Source organism: Pithys albifrons, chromosome 9, assembly GCF_047495875.1.
Source record: "Pithys albifrons albifrons isolate INPA30051 chromosome 9, PitAlb_v1, whole genome shotgun sequence".
Taxonomy (NCBI): domain Eukaryota; kingdom Metazoa; phylum Chordata; class Aves; order Passeriformes; family Thamnophilidae; genus Pithys; species Pithys albifrons.
In genome coordinates, this window is record NC_092466.1 from 15684948 (window position 1) to 15702337 (window position 17390).

Here is a 17390-nt window from a genome sequence, read left to right on the forward strand (position 1 = left end):
TATATAGACAGACAGGATGAGCTTGACAACACAGGGCAAGGGGGCAGAAAGAGAAACATAAGATGGGACATGGGAGGAACTGGTCAGCTTCATGTAGAATCATAGGGAGCTCTCAGCAACACTGTCCCAAAAGACTCCCACATCAGCAGCAGCTGTGATCATCAGAGATGCAATACCCTGAGAAAGAAAGGGACAGCCTTAAAACAAAGAACCAGTGAACAAAGCAAAATGTTGAGGCTTTAACCTCAGTAGAGAAGAGGTTCGTACAGCCTGAAGACACACAGTATCACACAAGGCAGGAGCACTATTCAGAGACGGATGTTTAATTTTCTATCAGCAACACAAAGAAGCAATTATCACAATTACAAATGTTTGCTCGTATAAGGCTCAGAAATCAGTAGGGGGTGAGGGGGTAAAGGGAGGAAGCTAGCAACAGCTTTGCCCCTCTCCAGAATACTACTGAATGACATTAGTTCACAAGCTGTATGAGATCCCAGCCACTGGGCTGTCATCCCACAGTGCATTGCACTGGCATCAGACTTCATCTAGATCAAACTGATCAGTTATGTGGAGTTGATTTGGATGTGCTAAAGATGCAGCTCTAAGTCTGTGAAGACCAGGCTGCTGCCAGTGAAGTAAGAGCTGAGGTGGTTCATGTTGCCCCCACCCTCCCAGGGGCACTGGCTTACCACATTGCAAGGGGTACTTAAAAAAAGTCAGACGATTATCCCTGATTGAACTACCTATCGTTCCCATCTTTATTAGACCCCAAGAAGTGTGGGACAAGGCAAGCCATGAGCAGAGAAAGACATGGGCTACACACTATAGCTTTGGTGACTTCATGTAAGTTTGGTTGTTCATGTGCTTCATTGGATTTTTGTAACGGCTTCATGGATAGACTTGGCCACGTAGTCCACGTTCTTGGTAGTCAGGCCACACATGTTGATGCGTCCACTAGCCAACAGGTAGATGTGTTTTTCCTTGATCATGTACTCCACCTGTTTAGCTGGGGAAACAATCGGACATCAAGTCAGAGCAGTGACCAACAGCTCAGAAAAGCCCAGAGAACCAGCTAGGGATGGTTGAATCTTTCACAGTAAGCAGAAAACGTCAAGCACTGGCCAATAAAATACTCTCTGATGCTTCATCCCTCCCTACCCACATAATGCGAAACCTAGCTAGTGATGCCAAAACTCCAGTGAGGCCCCCAAGAGATTTCTGCTTAGACTGCTTCAGCTCAGCTCACCCACAGCAAAACTGTCCTCACCCAATCCTCCCTCCACCAGGCCACTTGATACTTACGGTTCAACCCTGTGAAGCTAAACATGCCAATCTGCTCTGTGATGTGGTTCCAGGTTCCTGGGGTTCCAAGGGCCTCCAGTCGAGATCGAAGCTCTGACCGCATCAGCAAGACCCGATCTGCCATTGTCTTCACATTGCCCTTCCTGCAGCAGGCAGGAATCAGAGTGTGAGGATAGGCACCCACCTGGTTCGAAGCCACCTGACCAACCCCGGCACTCAGGGAGACAGCTTCCCTCCTTTTCCCTCTCCCGCTGGCCCTGGCAACACATACCACTCCTCAAACAGCTGTGGGGAAGAAAGTGTAGTTGCCACAATGCGCGCTCCCTGGGAGGGGGGGTTGGACCAAGTGGTGCGGACAATCTTCTCCATCTGGGAAAGCACACGCTGCACGTTGTCTGCATCCTTCCCCACCACAGTCAGGTTCCCCACACGTTCATCTGTGGACAAGCCAAGAGACATGAGCCATTGGTTCCACACATTGTGGCAAAGCAGAACATTCCCCACCCTTCAGCATGCCAGCCCCATATGTCTGGGTATGATGCTACTGGACCAGCTTATTGCCAGACACTCACTGTAAAGCCCAAAGTTCTTGGAAAACGACTGTGCACAGAAGAGCTCAAAGCCCTCGGAGACAAAGTATCGCACAGCCCAGGCATCCTTGTCCAGGCTGCCAGAGGCAAACCCTTGATATGCCGAGTCGAAGAATGGAAACAGGCTCCGGCGCTGCAAGGAGGAACAGTGTTAGAGGGAAATCCCCTTCCCAGAACCTTCACTTTAACCCCCACAGTACCCATAGTAGGGAAAAACAACCATTGAATTTCTGTGTGAATACAAAGGAAATGCGGTCCAGCAACACCAGACTGAAATACTTTCCTTCTATAGGGGTAAAGGAATAGGAAGACTAAAGTAGTCAGTTAAAGTCAATGTAGGAGAAAATTGCATTTGAGGGCACAGGTACCAAGTGATGTGCCACTTTATATGCTACTATCCAGCACCTGCCTGTGAATAATCTTTCTAGCAGAAGAAACTTTCCTACAGCTCATGCGACAGAATCTGAAAGCAAGAACTTGGGACCAGGACTGGGATGCATCTGTCCTCTGAGCTCAGCATACTGGCAGCCTCTCCTTTCAACATCTGCCCTATGGGACTATTCCAGCTTCAGACACATCTACCCAGAGCCCATTTCAGATGTACGTGCTCTGGCTGGCTCAAAAGCTATTTGGGTTCTCAGCACTGCTTTTACTCCAGCAGCAGCCCATACCTTCATAACAGCAGCAATCTGCTTCCACTGCTCGGGAGAAGGGTCTGTGCCTGTTGGGTTGTGCGCACAAGCATGAAGGACGAAAATGGAGGACTCTGGAGCATTCTGAGGAAAGAATATGTCTTGGTCACATATAAACATGGATGAGACTGGGCACCTGCAGCAGAGGGAGAGGCCTGGAGCTGCTCTGGACAACAACAGTGTCTTTTGCAGACATCCACTTCCAGGCTCAGCACACAAGAGCCCAGACAGCTATGGATACTGTACAGCACCAAGTTCAGCCCATCCCATGACAGTTTTACTCACCTCCATGTCATTCAGTAGTCCCTGGAGATCCAGACCCCTCCTGGCAGCATCCCAATAGTGGTAGGTTCTAATATCTTTAAAGCCAGCATCCATAAACACAGAGTTATGGTTCTCTGAGGAAAGAAATAACTTTTCAGAAAAGCAGGCCCCACCTCCAGCAAGCTACCTTCTCCAGTCCCAGCATCAACCTTTACCCACAAGGAAAGGCCTCTCTCTCACTGACAAGGCCCCTGCAAGACGCAGAGCTGTGCCTCCCTCACCTCCTAAACCATAGGGCTCCTTGACAACAGCACTCACCCCACGATGGAGCAGAGACGTAGACCGGGGTTGCTGTGTTGTTGTTCCCATTGTACCACCGCCTCAGGAACTCTGCGCCAATCCGAAGGGCGCCTGTCCCGCCCAAGGACTGAACGCTTCCCATCTGCAACAGAGAGACTTGCCAGCAAAGTCCACCCAGGTCAACACTGCTATCAGTGCACAGAGAGCACAGGCACTTGCAAGAGTGAGAAAGGATGCCAGGTATGTTCCCTGGGGTCACCCCAGCCAGGACAACATCCCCTTCCAGTGGTCTTCAAAACTTCTGCTCAGGCCCATCCCAAAAACTTCTATAGTTATAAATAGACTCCAGTTATTATTACATTTTGGCACAGAACAGATTCCCAGCTAGTAGTTTATTTCAGGAAAGGTGGTATATTATTTGACTTTGGTTTTCCATGGGGAAACTGTTAAGAGATGAAGGAAAAAGCAAATTCCAATCACAGGCCATGTTCAGTTTTTCCGAAAAACGACAACTACTTGCACAACAAGCTTCAAGCATGCAGGTTCATCAGGTCAGCTACAACCAGGAAAGACCATTTCTGAGAAACCCCCAAATCCTGCCAAAATGCAGTTATCAGCACACTCATGCTCTTCTGCTCAGTCTGCTGTAGAAACTGAGCAGACCACATACTCGGTTCTCCTTGATGGCAGGGCTGTCGTCACCCAGGGCGATCCGGGAGGCGTTCGCTCGGAACTCGGGCAGGCCGAGGATGGGCAGGTACTCATGGTTCAGGCTGTTGTCGTTGGCGATCAACTGCTCCACCTTCTTCACCACCGGCAGGACCCATGGCTGCCCCTCGTCGGTGCGGTAGGCTGGGGGAGAGGGAAAGCCGTCCTTCCACCATCCGGGGGACGCTGCGCTGCCAGGCCCCGGCGGGACCTGCCCGGGACACCGAGGACGGCGGGCCGGCCGGCTTGGGGCTGCTCCACGACCTTGGCGCCCGCCAGAGCCCCGCTGAGCCCCCACGCCCCGCTGCAGCCCGGTGACCTTGGGCGTGCGGGTCCCGGTGCTACCGCCCGGCCGCTACAGCAGGTGCACGGGCGCCGCAAGGGCACCGCCCGGGATACCCCGCGCGAAACGGCCCCGCCGAGCCGGCTGAGGCCGCGGACTCACCGCCCACGCCGAGGTTGACCTTCCGCGAGTCCCCGTCCTCCCGGAAATCCGCCGTGAGCTTGAAGACAGCGACCGGCGGGGCGCGGGGGACGGCGGCAAAGATGGAGGCGGCCATGGCGGCACAAGCGGAGCGGTTCGCTCCGCTCTGGTCCGGTCCGGTCCGATCCGGGCGTGCGCGGCGCCTGGAGGAGACGCTCACCTTCACCGGCGGGGCGGGGCCGCCGCATGCGATGACCAATCAGCGCGCCGCTCGCGGCCCCGCCTCCACCACCGCCCAATGGAGACCCCGCCGCGCCTCGGGCGGAGCATGGAGGACCAATCGGGGCGGGGAGCGCGACTGGTGGTGGGCGGTGCGCGCGGTGACGCAACGCGCGGGGACGCAGGCACCGCCCATGGCCGGGATCCGGCCCTGTGTGTACCGTGTTGGGCCGGGCCGCGGCGCGGGGTGCGGAGCCGTCACCGGGGGTACAGCGTCCGATGGCGGGAGCACTCCCGCAGCTGCAGTGATGGGGATGCAGGGCAGCCCCGGCGTGCAGTACAATACGAGGTGTGGGGAACGCCGTGCCCGAGGCAGCGCTGCGCGGCGGCGGTGCCCGGGGCCGCAGTGCCCGGGGCTGCGGTGCTCGAGCAGCACGGCACAGTCCTCACGGGGCATCCCGGGGTGCGGATCAGCCCCGGAGCAAAGCGGGGGTGCACAGCAGCCCCGGGGTCCGTGCCCGGGGCTCAGGATGGGGCCGGGGTGCAGGTCTCGGGGGTGCGGAAGGTGGCGGGGCGCTGTGCCCAGGCGGGACGGGTCTGGCTGCAGTGCCCAGGGTGCGGGGGGCAAGGGAACGAGTGCAGGACGTGTCCCGGGTGCAGGACGAGGACCGCTGTGAGGACGGTGGGCGTTTCCAGCTCGGGACGGGTCACAGGAACCCTTCAGTGCATCTGCCTCGCGTTTTTATGGCACCTTCCCTATTTCTAGCTGCCTGCAAGTCAGGCACTGTGGGATGATCCCCTGATACTCTCCCAGGCCCAGGGAAACCCCTTGGTCACCTGCGAGTGTCCTCCCTCCCACTCGTTAGCTCGGGACCCGTCTCTCCGAGCGCCGGGCATCGCACTGATCCGCGGGGTCTTCCCCTCAACACCTCGCTGCCAAACTCCACACCCTTACCGCAGGCGCAGTGCTTCCCACGGTGCCCCCGGCTCTCTGTGGCTCTTGCGGGCCGCCCTGCAGCCGTGCGGGGACCCCGTGGGCGCGGGGGCTGCCGCCGTCGGGGGTGCGGCGGTGCCGGGCGGTGCCGGCAGGGGGCAGGGCCGGGCCGCGCATCCCGCGGCCCATCCCGCATCCCCCGTGGGGAGCGGCTCCCATGGCTCCGATCAGGGTAGGCGGCCCGGGGGTGCTCGAGCATCCCACCCGCGGCTGCCCCCGCGCCTCCCCGGCCAGAAGGGTCGGTGCCGCGCGGTGCGTGGCGGGCTCCGCTAGGAACCTGCCGTCTGGCTCGAGCGGCTTTTGAAGTTTGTGGGAATCTGCCCGCAACCCTGCTACATCAGGGAAAGTCTTTGAGGGAAACGGGAAGGACGTCGCAAACAACAGCCCCGGCAGCGTGACACACACCACACCACACCCCCACCTTCGTGACATAAAACACGGGGATACAGGACGGGAAAGACCATGCTGTCCTCAAACGCTTTTGCAGACAACCCGTGTCATACGTTCCCTTTGTTAACCGAGCCAAGAACCCTTCGAAAACTAGTTTGACTCCTTGCCCCTCTCCCATGCTCAATGTGTCTCCACAGCCCGGCTGCCCGGGAGGAAGCCCTGGGGCACAGTCCTTGCCTCCCCCGGCTCCGGGCAGTACCTGGAAGAACTGCCCAGTGCACTTTCTGCTTAGCATGAGAGCAGAGCTGCCTGTCGGCACAGTAGCGTGCCAGCGCTTCTGCCTTCAGAGGAAACAGTGTAATGGGAAAGGCAGAGGAGAAAGACAGTAGTGCAAGACTAAAGCCTTGGCCCTGGTGGGATTTTTAACCCAAGTTGGATAAAACTTCATCCAGGCCTTGTAAAAAAGCTTCATGGAAACCTAGAAAGGGATTCAGGTCTGCTCTCTGCAATAGCTGTGAATCCCTGCACAAACCTGACGTTGCTCAGGTGCATCAGGTCATCCAAACCTTAACTCTAACCCTAACCTTAAATGTAACCCTACCCTTAACTCTAGCCCTAAGCTTAACTCTAACCCCAACTGAATGAAGAGCACTTGGGTTTCTTGAGATCAGTGGATGATGCTAAATGAGAGAAGCTGCAGTGCTGGGCAGGAAAGCAGCTGATGAGAACAGGGGCATCAGAGGGAACTGGGGGTAGCCCACTGCAGCGTGAGTCATGTTTTCTGCTCACAAGGAGTAAAGCACTGCACAAGTGGAATGCTGCAATGGGAAAAACTGGCAGAGGTTGCTCAGGGAATCCTATTTATGGAGCAGACAGAAGTACTAGGGAGTCCCCAGACAGTCAGGCTCTTGTTGCACTTACTGGTTTCTAATCCTACCACTCTCCAAAGAGCACTGGGATACCTGGGGACATGGCCAAGTCCCTTCACAGTGCAGAACAGGGAAGTCACAAAGGCACACGGGTACTGCCTGCCAAGCTGGATGCCTGGAACTGCCAGAGCAGGCTGAGCAATGCCAATTGCAGGAAAAAATGCAGTTTTCCCAAATCACCACTGTCTTGCTCCCCTTCCTCAGGATCTTCTGGGCAGCGTAAGCTCAGTGCTGCCAGTCCAGTGGCACCATCTGTGCTACTGCCCGTGCCTGTGAGGCTGGGGTCACTGACCCAGCAGGAGTTATCTGATGGTACACTTGGCTGCCCCCAGCTCAACCAGTGTCCTGTGCCCTTGGCAGTGTGAAGTGGGACTCTGCTGGGAACAGAAGCAAGAATGAGACAAGGAGACAAAGCAGCAGGCTGTCAGGCCCCCGAGCTGGGTGGCTGTGTGTTAGCAAGATCCTTCTGGCCCTGAGCTTTCATCTCCTCAGCCTACACAAAGGGTGCCACCAAGATGTATGTAAAAGCAGGAGGAACATGGGAGCCAGCCCTGAGGCATCCCTCCCTTCATCTTCTGCCTTGGACTGACAGCCAGCAATGACCCGCCACTCAACGGGAAAGCTTGCACACCTTATCCAGAGCGAGGGAGCCCCCGGGCACACATGGCTGCGCCGCACACAGACAGGGCCCCCCACACTCAGCTCCTCCTGGGAGCCGGGGGGGGCGGGGGGTGGCTCAGCAGTCAGCCTAGCTCCTATAGACCTCAGACTGTTGCATGGATGCAGGGACCGCTGGGGACCAGGCCATGCCCTCCCCACACCATCAAGCCTTGCATGGGCTTGGAAAAAGCCCTTTCTCTAAGAGTGCAGATAAGCTCCACTGAACCCATCCCCTTCACTCCTCCTTGCAAGATCCACTCTTACACCCCTCTGGACTCTGGCTCATTCTCTGTCTTTCCAAAATGCCCTGCCCAGCACTGGGACACCCTCAACTCTGGTATCACAGCAAGGGTTTCGGGAGCACTACATATCTCGGGCTAAGGCCAGGGGCAGGCAGTGTGCGGGCACAGAGCAGAGCTGTGGCTGTTCCCAGCGGTTGCTGTGCGGGGGCTGCTTTCACAGCGTCCTCCAAATACAGATGTTTTCTCATTGCAGGATCCAGACAGAGGAGGGTAAAATGTTTTCATTCCAAGCTGCCGAGGTCAGGTCATGGTTTGTCTAAATGGCTTTTGTTGGTGTAATTATCAGATTAGCTGATCTCTGGCAGTGCATTTAGGGGCAGCTACATTAACTGTGGATCCTGACCCCTCTGCTGCCACCCTGCCCAGGTGGGGCAGTGGGTTTGCAATGGAGTAATGGGGATCAGGGATGTCATGAGAGCCAAGTGAAATGCTTGACTGGTTTTGAGCTGGTACCCAGCTGGACCCTGGCCTGGGAGCAGGTGGTACATTTGAGGAACACGGCAACAAGACTCCTTGACCTTCTCAGAGCATATGATGATGCTGAGCTGGGCCTGATCCTTCCCTCCCATTCCACCCTGCAATTCACCACAGATACAGAGCCCTGCCCCAGGCACCTGCCTGCTGCTGTGGTTGATGCTCAGCATGCAGACATGCGATGGGGGTACCTGCAGTGCATGCCCTTGCTCAGAGCTAGTGCTCCTTGCAGGCACAGAGCCCAGCAGGTCCCATGAAGGGTGGTCCAGAACCTCACACTGCAGTTGGAATGGCAGAGCCTGGGGCCTGTGCCTGGCCACAGGGTGCTGTGAAGGCTGGGCAGTCCTCAGCAGCCAGCAAGGCACAGGAATAGGAGCATGAGATACCAGGCAAGACAGAGAGCATAACAGGGAGAAAGCAGGGTGAGGGGCAGATAAAGAGGGATCAACAGTTTCCGGCCCCTGCCAGCTCCTTGCTGGGTCCATCTGTCAGCGCCTGTGAGTGCTGATGGCATAGAGCCCTGGTGGAAGCCAGGGCTGCAGGTCCTGCTGAGGGGCGCAGTCAGGGGTCAGGAAAGGGGCCCTGCCTTCCTGTTGCACAAGGGCACTGACGGCGTGGCCCACGACAAGCAGTGCCCACATACAGCCCTACAAGTGCCCCCTGAGTCTTCAGTCATGCTGCCCTGCAGCACCCGCCTCCTGTCCTCCCATGCCACCAGCCCCACAGCACACACAGATAGGGAGTGCCAGGGCTTTAACCCACTGGCACAAAAAAAAATCAGTTCCTAGTCTGCTGAACTTCAGATTAACACCAGGGTGCTCAGTGGCCATTTCCTTGGGCACTGCACCTATGGCAGCCCCCTGCACCCTGACACATCATCCTGCCTACTTTTTCACCTACTGTAGGAGGGAGAGACAGGAGTCTCTTGCAAGGCAAGAGCTCTAAATAAATTACATAATTCAGAATCAGAAAATACTATTATTTCTCCACAAAACAACTTATTTAAAATGTGGGTTCACTGCATTTCAGTTTCTGAAGTCTTAAAATGCAGGAGCACAACAACCCACAGAATGAATGCTTTTGAAGCAGAACGTCTACATCTCTCTCACAAAAGATTAAATCTTTTTAAATGCTTCATAAAATTTCAACAGCAAAATTTTGCCTTTAAACACCATGTTCCTACAGGAAGTTTTGTCTTCAGCAAAACATACATAAATTTAAAAAAATAATGAAAACTATATTCCTGGTATTTTTCCTAATTGCCACCACAGCAGAATTTGGTTAGCTCCAAGCCCATCTTCTTTACTTCCAGCTCAAAGCCAGAGCAGTGAGGACAAAGCCTGTGCACTCTGAGAAGGAGCATATCCATCAAGCCAATAAGGTTCAAGCCTCGCCTACCATTGCTGCTGCTTGGGCACAGCCAGAGGTTCACCATTTCTCTATTTAAAACCTTTTCATGTATTAGTCCTGGTGTCCCTGGAATCCTGGCCTGGCTTATGGCCATGCTCACCTCCTCTGTGTCCACTTGTCCCCCAGGCACTCAGGAGGAATGCTGGACCCCGTAAGGGGCAAGGGATGGGCTGGTCTTGGTGCTTATCACCATATGACCCACAGCGACTGCTTTTCCTCAATTTTTCCTTTTGCATCAGCACCTGCTGGCAGATGTCAGGAGACTGGCCCATGGATCATGACCTGCTCAGGAAATTATGCCTGGTACCCTGATGCATTAAAGGTGGTTTCCTAAGGGTGTGGAGGATCAGTGGAGAAAAGGAGCAGCACTGCTATATCAAGGCATGGACAAGGAAATGGGTTTTGGGACATCTGTCATGGGGAGATAGCTGCCATTCCCAGAGGCAGCAAACACCCTGGCCAAACCTCTGCCCCCTCACCCGCAAACCTGGCTTGTGTACTGGGACAGAGAAAAGCTGATTTGCTGCAGGGAGCTGCTCTGCCATGGCTTAACCAGCTGCAGGAGCCTGGCCGTGCCTGCAGGGCTGAGGCAACTGCAGAACAGCCGGTCCCAGCTGGACCCCTCTGGGCAGGGTGTGTGCCACAGTTACAGGCAGGACAAGGCTAGGAAAAAGGAGTCCAGCTCCTTTGCAGAGAGCCCGCTGCTGTGGGTATCTCCTGGACCTTGGTGTGGGAGCAGATTTACTGAAAACAATTTATTTAATATCAAAAATAATTTCTTACAGCGTTTCAGCTGGCGTCAGCCAAGTGCTTACTCACCCAGGAATTCAAACAAAGGCAGGCCTGGCGCCCAGCCAGGGGGTCGGGCGCTGGGTGGTCGTGTCCATCCCGGCCTTGGACCTGGCTCTGGGTCACTTGCGGGCTTGTGGCATGATGTCTCCATTTATTTATTGGAAATGTTTGAACAGGAAATGCTAATGGTTTGGGTTTGTGGAGACAGCTGGAGGGGTCCGGATGGAGCCGCTCAGAAGGGGAGGGTGCACTGGGAGACGGCAGCCCAGCAGAGAAGGGGGAATCAGTCCTGCCACTGCGGATTTGTCCCTTATGCTGGCAATGAAGGACCCCATGGGAAGTGAGACCAAGAAGGGCCCTGCGATTCTGCTGCCTCCTCCTTCACTACTGCCTGCACCCCACACCACTGCGAAGCATGGGATGGCGGTGCCAAAGTGGTGAAGGAGAAACAGCAGCCACAGGGCATGGCACATCCCATTCCACTGCCGGCCTGGTGGGTGCCCATTAGCGTGGGAGAGATGTGAAAGTGCTGCCTCTCCCTGCAAGGGGGTCGAGAGGTTCCTATGCAGCCCGGCTCTGGACCGGGCTGTTCCTGCTTTTGCTGATAACAGCGGAGGTAAAGCCTGACCCAGAAAAGCAGGCAAGATCCGCAGAGATAAACTCCCCGCAGCAACACAAAGGCACTGACCTCCTCACAGCACGAGCCGTCGCATTCCCACAAGCACAGCAACAATTGCCCAGGAGCAGCAGGGAGACCCGCACCCAGCCCCACTGGCCAGCCGCCGGGAAGGGCCGACGCAGCAGCCAGGAACACCTCTTGCTGGGATCACTGCACAGAAACCACAGCTCAGGGGTTTTGCCCAGATCGACTGCCCATACCAATTGTCTGGGCAGGGACAGCAAAGAGTTTGCTGTCATTGCTCCTCGTTCAGCAGATTGGCATTGCCTGTGTTGCACAGCCAGAGGGATGCTGCACAGGCACCCCCTTGTATTTCCTACCCTACACTTTTATGTGCACACTTGCAGTACAAACAGGCTTTAAAGTTTCACCCCTAGACACAGCCAAGGGTCTTACTCACGCACTCATGCAATTTATTTTGGAGCACCACACAGCCACAGCGCACCCAGGGTACTGAACAGCAGGCGTGGGGTCAGCTCTGTCTGCCCCTGCTCAGCCCGTGCCCAACTCATAGACCGGGGGGCTGGAGCCTGCCTAGCACTTCCGTGGGTCCCCATGCCAGCTCTGCCCCGAGAAGGGACCGGCTGAAAAAGACAGAGGCACTTAATGGGATTTGCAGAAACACCCATCTCAGTTACAGACCATACGCCTGTTGTCTCGGGCATGTTTTTAAAATCTTTATCTCTGCATCATTAAACACCCATCTACATTTGAAAAGAATCCCTTTGGTTCCCTACCTCTGAAATGAGGATAACTATCCTTCACCTCATACCAGGGTTATGAGGATAAACAGATTAAAGACTGTGAGATATTGTGGTAAAGAAGGTTAAACAAGCCCCTGTGACAGACAGCCCAGGGGCAGGGACCAGCATCAGAGCCATGCACAGCATAAGCCGCCGACCCACCATGCTAATGACCCCAAAATCCCAGCGACGGGTTTGCCACAGCCTGCCTTGCCAAGACAGAGTCCCCAGCCAGCTGAAAACCCACTGAGGGATGTGCACTCGTGTCCTGAGCCTGGGAAACAGAAGTACAGGGGTGCAGTGGAGCAGAGGGGCTTGGAGGTGCTCATTAGAAGCACAAAACGTCAAGCGGACATCAGAGATCCAGGTGCAGCAACAAGGGCCTGAGGGCAGTGGGGTGCAGTGGGGCAGCTGTTCCTTCTGCACATCCCTCCCTGCATCCTCAGAGCAGGGCAACCCTCTGCAACTGCCCACAGTTCGGTGCATCCCTGTCCCACTGGGTGCCCCAGGCAGGCAGGGACAGTCAGGAGATGTGCACTTCTGCAGAAAGAGCTGATGGGGGAGAGGATGAGCCAGACAATTAATGTCTGGAAAGTCTCACCCGGATCCCTAGTAAAATAATGGCACAAATATTAAGAAAAGGAGCTCTGTAAACATCTAGAGGATAATGAAACCATGAGCTATAAGCAGGATGGGATTTGTAAATAAAGGACTGTGCCAAAAACAACAAGCCCTCCATAATTGTTTTGGATAGAAGAACAAGATTAGTGCGGGAAGGGGATTTGGTGGATGTCATTAGAGGAGACCTGGAAGCACTGGGTCTGTCCTCCTGCCTGACCATTAGAGTCTCTGCCATGTTTGGGCAGGTTTGAGGGGGCTGACCTGCAGAAAAGGTGCCTTTGATGGCACAGCTGGCAACTGGGAACACCTGCCCTCTGGAGCTGTACACCTGCACTCCCCCAGCCTGGTCACTTGTCATACCAGCACTGCAGCAGTCGCTCAGGCCTTGGCCACCTCTGAGCTGCTGGCAGAGAGTAAGGCTAAACCTGAACCCCTATTCCAGATGAGGCACATCTCAACGCCATTGCTCACAGAGCTGGGACCCACACAGCACAGGAACAAAGCAGCTGAACTCTCATGGAGTAGCAGAGTGAGAAACAAACCCAAGTGAAGCCAGGAGCAAGTAAATAATGCTGGCATCAGGTTTGGGCAAAGCTTTGTCTTTTGTGAACATCAAAATGGCATGTTCTGCAAAACTGGGGTTCCCTGGTGCTCTCAATTATCACCTTTTTGGCCAGACATACAGGAAATGTGCACGTATCTCCTTGTAACCAACCCTTTGAAATGCTACACTATATAAGCACACATAAGCACTAGCAATCATCTGCACTGCACAGGCCAAACTCATCCAGCGTAGACATTGCACAGAAGGAAAAGCAGGACCCTGGCCAAAAGGCACCTGGTTTTGTACTCAAGCCTTGGGCCTCTGCAGCATCCAGCTGTGCTGGGCTGGATAACATGTGCTCACTGGCAATCAGCTGGCTGCATGCGGCAGGCAGGGCAATGCTCACAGACTGAGGATGAAATGCACCATATATGGTGAAGATATCATTAGTCCATAGCTTCTTCCTAGGGTCTTCTGAGGAAATCTTGCTTGAAAATGGGGAACAAAGAGGTTTGATTGTGTCTCAAGCAAGGACTTGAACTGCCCACAGGACCAAAAGCAATGGTTTCAGAGAAACAGAGACCAGAGAGGTGTCAGATAACCTCGGATATCTGAACGGTGCTTAACAATATTCTGGTTAAGTACTTTTCTTAATTAATAGTGATTTCCCACCCATTACTTACACCTGGACTGGTCTCCAGAAGTTGTTCTCAGCAGGGAGATGTTGCTGGAACGGTTTCAGCACTGGTCTCCAGGTACTCAGCGCAGGCACAGGTGAGCTCAGAGTTGGCGCCAGCCTTGGCTGCAGCCCAGCACATCATGGAAAGGATGGAGTACCTGCTCATGCATTATGACTGAGCTGAATTCCAAGCTGGATGTGTTGGCAAAGAAAGTGGGCTATCTCTCTGAGTGGCAGGGGCTAACGCAGGGCTTTGGCCCTGTTTGGGGTTGTTTTGTGGTTCTGAGGGTGAGCAGCTAGATGTGAGCTCAATGTTAGGACCACATGGTGAATGCAGTCCTGGGCATCAGAGCTAGGAGTGCAGCAAAGGGGATTTTGTGGCAGTAATGTATGCAGCAGAGGATGGGATGTTGACCCTGAGCTACTGTGACTAGCTTGGTGCCCCATTTTAAAAAGATCCAGATGAAATGAGAGATGTAAATGTAAAACACCCCCCCAGCCCCCATCTCCTGTAGCATCCTTGCAAGCAGAGTGGGGAGATATGGGCTGGAACAGGGGACATACAAGGTGGTTTAAAACCTGACCACGGTGTTGGAATTTGTGTCTTCAGACATTGCCAAAATTCAGTGGATTGAGGCCCAACCAGTGGGCTGTACTGCTGGAGCTCCTGAGGCCAAAATTATTCTGTGAAATGAGAGAGAGTGCAGAAAACAGGCACAGAAAAGACACAATTGCAGGAGAGCACACCCTACAGTGACAGAATCAAGCTCAACCTGTTTTCTTCTTAAAAAAGCTCAAGAAATTTGACTGCTATGCACAAGTACTCTCATAGTAAGAAAATACAGCGTGCTGAACTGTTTTTTTTCCAGTCAAAAAAGGCAGAACAAGAATCAATGACTGGAAATTAAAAGCCAGACAAACCTGCATAAGAAATATGATGTGCATTTTCTGAGCAATGCTGATTAGCAGGTGGATTAACCATCAGTGATTAAATAAGACCAAACCATGAACTCCCTTACGCTTCCAGACCAGATGCTTTGGTGCATTAGTGAAACCCCAGGTTATTCAGAACCAGAAATAGTAAGACAAGGTAGTCAGGGAGATCAGCGTAGGCGATCTAATGACTGACTCTGATCTTACACATAGTGAGTAAAAATACATCATGTTACTAATACACATAGAAAAATTCCCATTGCACAAGTTGTAAACACTGAACAGTTAACATCTGCAAACCCATAGATGGTGGGGGATTACAGTTGTTGGTCCTGTTTTAGAAAAACACCCAGCCCATAGACAACCCACAGGGGCCTTGCGATGTGACTGAAACCATGACCAAGGTATGAGCTTGCAACACCAGGAGTCTGTCACGAAGCAAATTCATTAGTGAGATGGAGTCTGCTGCAGGATGCTCTTGGATCCTGTGTATAGGCATATGGTACATTCAGTGTGGAAGAAATGATCTCTCTGTGCAGGACTTGGTGGGGGCAATCGCATAAGGCATATGACCATTCCAGGAAAAGTAGGATCAGAGAGATGTAGAAAAACAGGGGAAAACTTGATAGGAAGAGAAAATGCTTAGGAGTAAATAACAAAAAAAAAAAAAAAACAACCAAAAACCAACCCAACCAAAAAAAAAAAAGAAAAAAAGGAAAGGAAAAAACCCAATCAAAATCAAACCAAAAAAATGCCCAAAACAAACCAAAAAACCAAAACCACAACTGAAAACAAACCAAAAAAGAAAGCTGATGGGAACCTAGACAGCATTCACAACTGAAGAAAAGCCCACCTGGCAAGGACCAGTCCTGAATAGACTGGCCACAGGCAAAATGATCTTCCCACTTTTTAGTATCTGTATTCACAGAATTATAAAAAATAAGCCTGGAAGGCCCTTTAAAGGTCACCTAGCCTGTCTGCCTGCCCCAAAACAAATCAAACCCTTCCTGGTAGAGCTTTTGTCTAAACTCTCTAAAAGAAGCCTCTAGTGGTGAAGACAGCTCCCAGGAAAAACAAGTTTTAATCTCTTTTACCACAATCATTGCAGGGTGAGTCTACAGCTTCTTCTACCCACCTGAAAACAAGGAATAGCCCATTAACTCGTACTTTGTAGCAGGGCTTTATGCATTTAAAGACTTTTATCTTATTTCCCTGCAGTCTTTGTGTTGTGATACTAAGCCACCCTTCAGCTTTCTCCAGTATGTCATGTTTTCTGAATTTCTGATCTCATTCTTCCCTGGGCTTATATCCAAGAACGGCAACTTGAAACACTGAGCTGCAAGTGGGATTTAACACTGAGTCTAACATTCTAAATGCATCAGGATCACATCAGGTGTCTTACAAACACCTTGTTTGTATGTTCTGGTCTGATTTTGCTTTTCTCACTTGGGCTGATGCTGTGTCACACTCCCTGTGGGACCCATTGTCACCTCCAGCTACTTTCCCACAGAACAACCTTGCTCATTCCCCAGCTACATGCTGATTTTCCCCAGCTCACAGAAGAGCCTTGTATTTGTTCGTATCAACAGGTTTATTTCAGGTTTCTTCAATTTCTCAAGAAAGGCAGTCTTGCAGGCCCTACCAGAATGGTGCTGCAGGTCAAGTTCACTGATGAAAGCATGGACTACCCCTCAACCCAGACCAGACCCTGTCTGAGGACTGAGCACCAGTAACTGCCCTTTCAATACCGTTTTCCAGCCAGCTGTGCTCTCATGTACTCACACACTCACCTAGATAACATTTCTCCCATTACTCACAAGAATTTCATGTGGAAACGGGATTAAACTCCTGTGAAAGCCAAGATTTAGCACATCTTTTCTTTCCTATGTTAGCCAGCATAGATATCCTCAGGTAGAAAATTTGGTTGATTCAGCATTTAGCTGACAGCCAGAGCTGTGACACACTGGCTTGTTATCACTATTTGCACGTTGTGTCACTTAAGGATGTATTTGCCTGCCTTCAACCTGTTTATGCCAATGGTCCCTTCTTCCTTTAGTTCTGCATCCCTGGTCTTGAGTAAAGCTCAGGAACATGGAAGGCCACAAAGATTCATCTGGGGAAAAAAAAAAAGGAGAGAAAATAAATTCTCAACAACAACTACATCCTCAGAACTCACATGTTTATCCAAATTCATCTGAACCTTCGGGGACAGTGACTTTTTAGGGTAAAATGAAAACAAGTTCAAGTGAGTTTTCCATCTCTGCGACAGTACATTAATTCCATCCAATCTGTAACAATTTTCCAAGAAGATTTCCTGCAACCTCAGAGTGATTAAAGGAAATAACATTGTGAATAAAAGGACATCCTTCAAAGTCAGTGAAGGAGCCACAAACTGTGCATTCTCAGAGGGCCGGAAAGTGACGGCACGAGGTGGATTTTGCAGTGTGTGGCTCCCTAGAAGGAAGAAGGTGGATTCCCAGCTCCATCCCTCTCCCCCAGGAAGGGGTTGTGACCAGGCTTCTCCTGGAGCAGGTGGTGAGGGAAGAGGGTCCCCAGGCTCTCTATGTTTGAGGACAAAAGGCTTGACCCCATAAGCTCTGACTCCCCACCTCCAGGTGAGAATTTACAGGTTTGGGGTTGGGGGACAAGGGTGGCACTTTTTCTGCAAACAAGGTGCAAGAGCCCATTGACCTTCTAAAAACCCAGGGTGACCACAAGAAGAGCAGCATCCTACCATGGCT

At 52.6% G+C, this 17390-nt stretch overlaps 1 protein-coding gene across 1 annotated transcript; it reads right to left on the reverse strand.

The window, feature by feature from the left end:
• Nucleotides 1-302: 302 nt before the first annotated feature.
• GOT1 (glutamic-oxaloacetic transaminase 1) lies at nucleotides 303-4520 on the reverse strand. Its single transcript, XM_071564013.1, has 9 exons — nucleotides 4302-4520; nucleotides 3819-4000; nucleotides 3167-3290; nucleotides 2870-2982; nucleotides 2564-2668; nucleotides 1875-2025; nucleotides 1574-1739; nucleotides 1303-1445; nucleotides 303-1006 (listed from the first exon to the last, which is right to left on the reverse strand). Exons 1-9 carry the CDS (start codon nucleotides 4414-4416, stop codon nucleotides 867-869), a joined length of 1239 nt encoding a protein of 412 aa, XP_071420114.1. The 5' UTR covers nucleotides 4417-4520; the 3' UTR covers nucleotides 303-866.
• Between the last annotated feature and the right edge of the window lie 12870 nt (nucleotides 4521-17390).

Excerpts from the sequence above, each read along its gene's own strand:
- GOT1 (XM_071564013.1), bottom strand. The coding sequence starts at position 4,416 with ATGGCCGCCTCCATCTTTGCCGCCGTCCCCCGCGCCCCGCCGGTCGCT. Across the intron at positions 4,001-4,301 it reads GGTCAACCTCGGCGTGGGCG|CCTACCGCACCGACGAGGGG; the intron begins GTGAGTCCGCGG and ends CCTCTCCCCCAG. Across the intron at positions 1,446-1,573 it reads CCACAGCTGTTTGAGGAGTG|GAAGGGCAATGTGAAGACAA; the intron begins GTATGTGTTGCC and ends TGCCTGCTGCAG.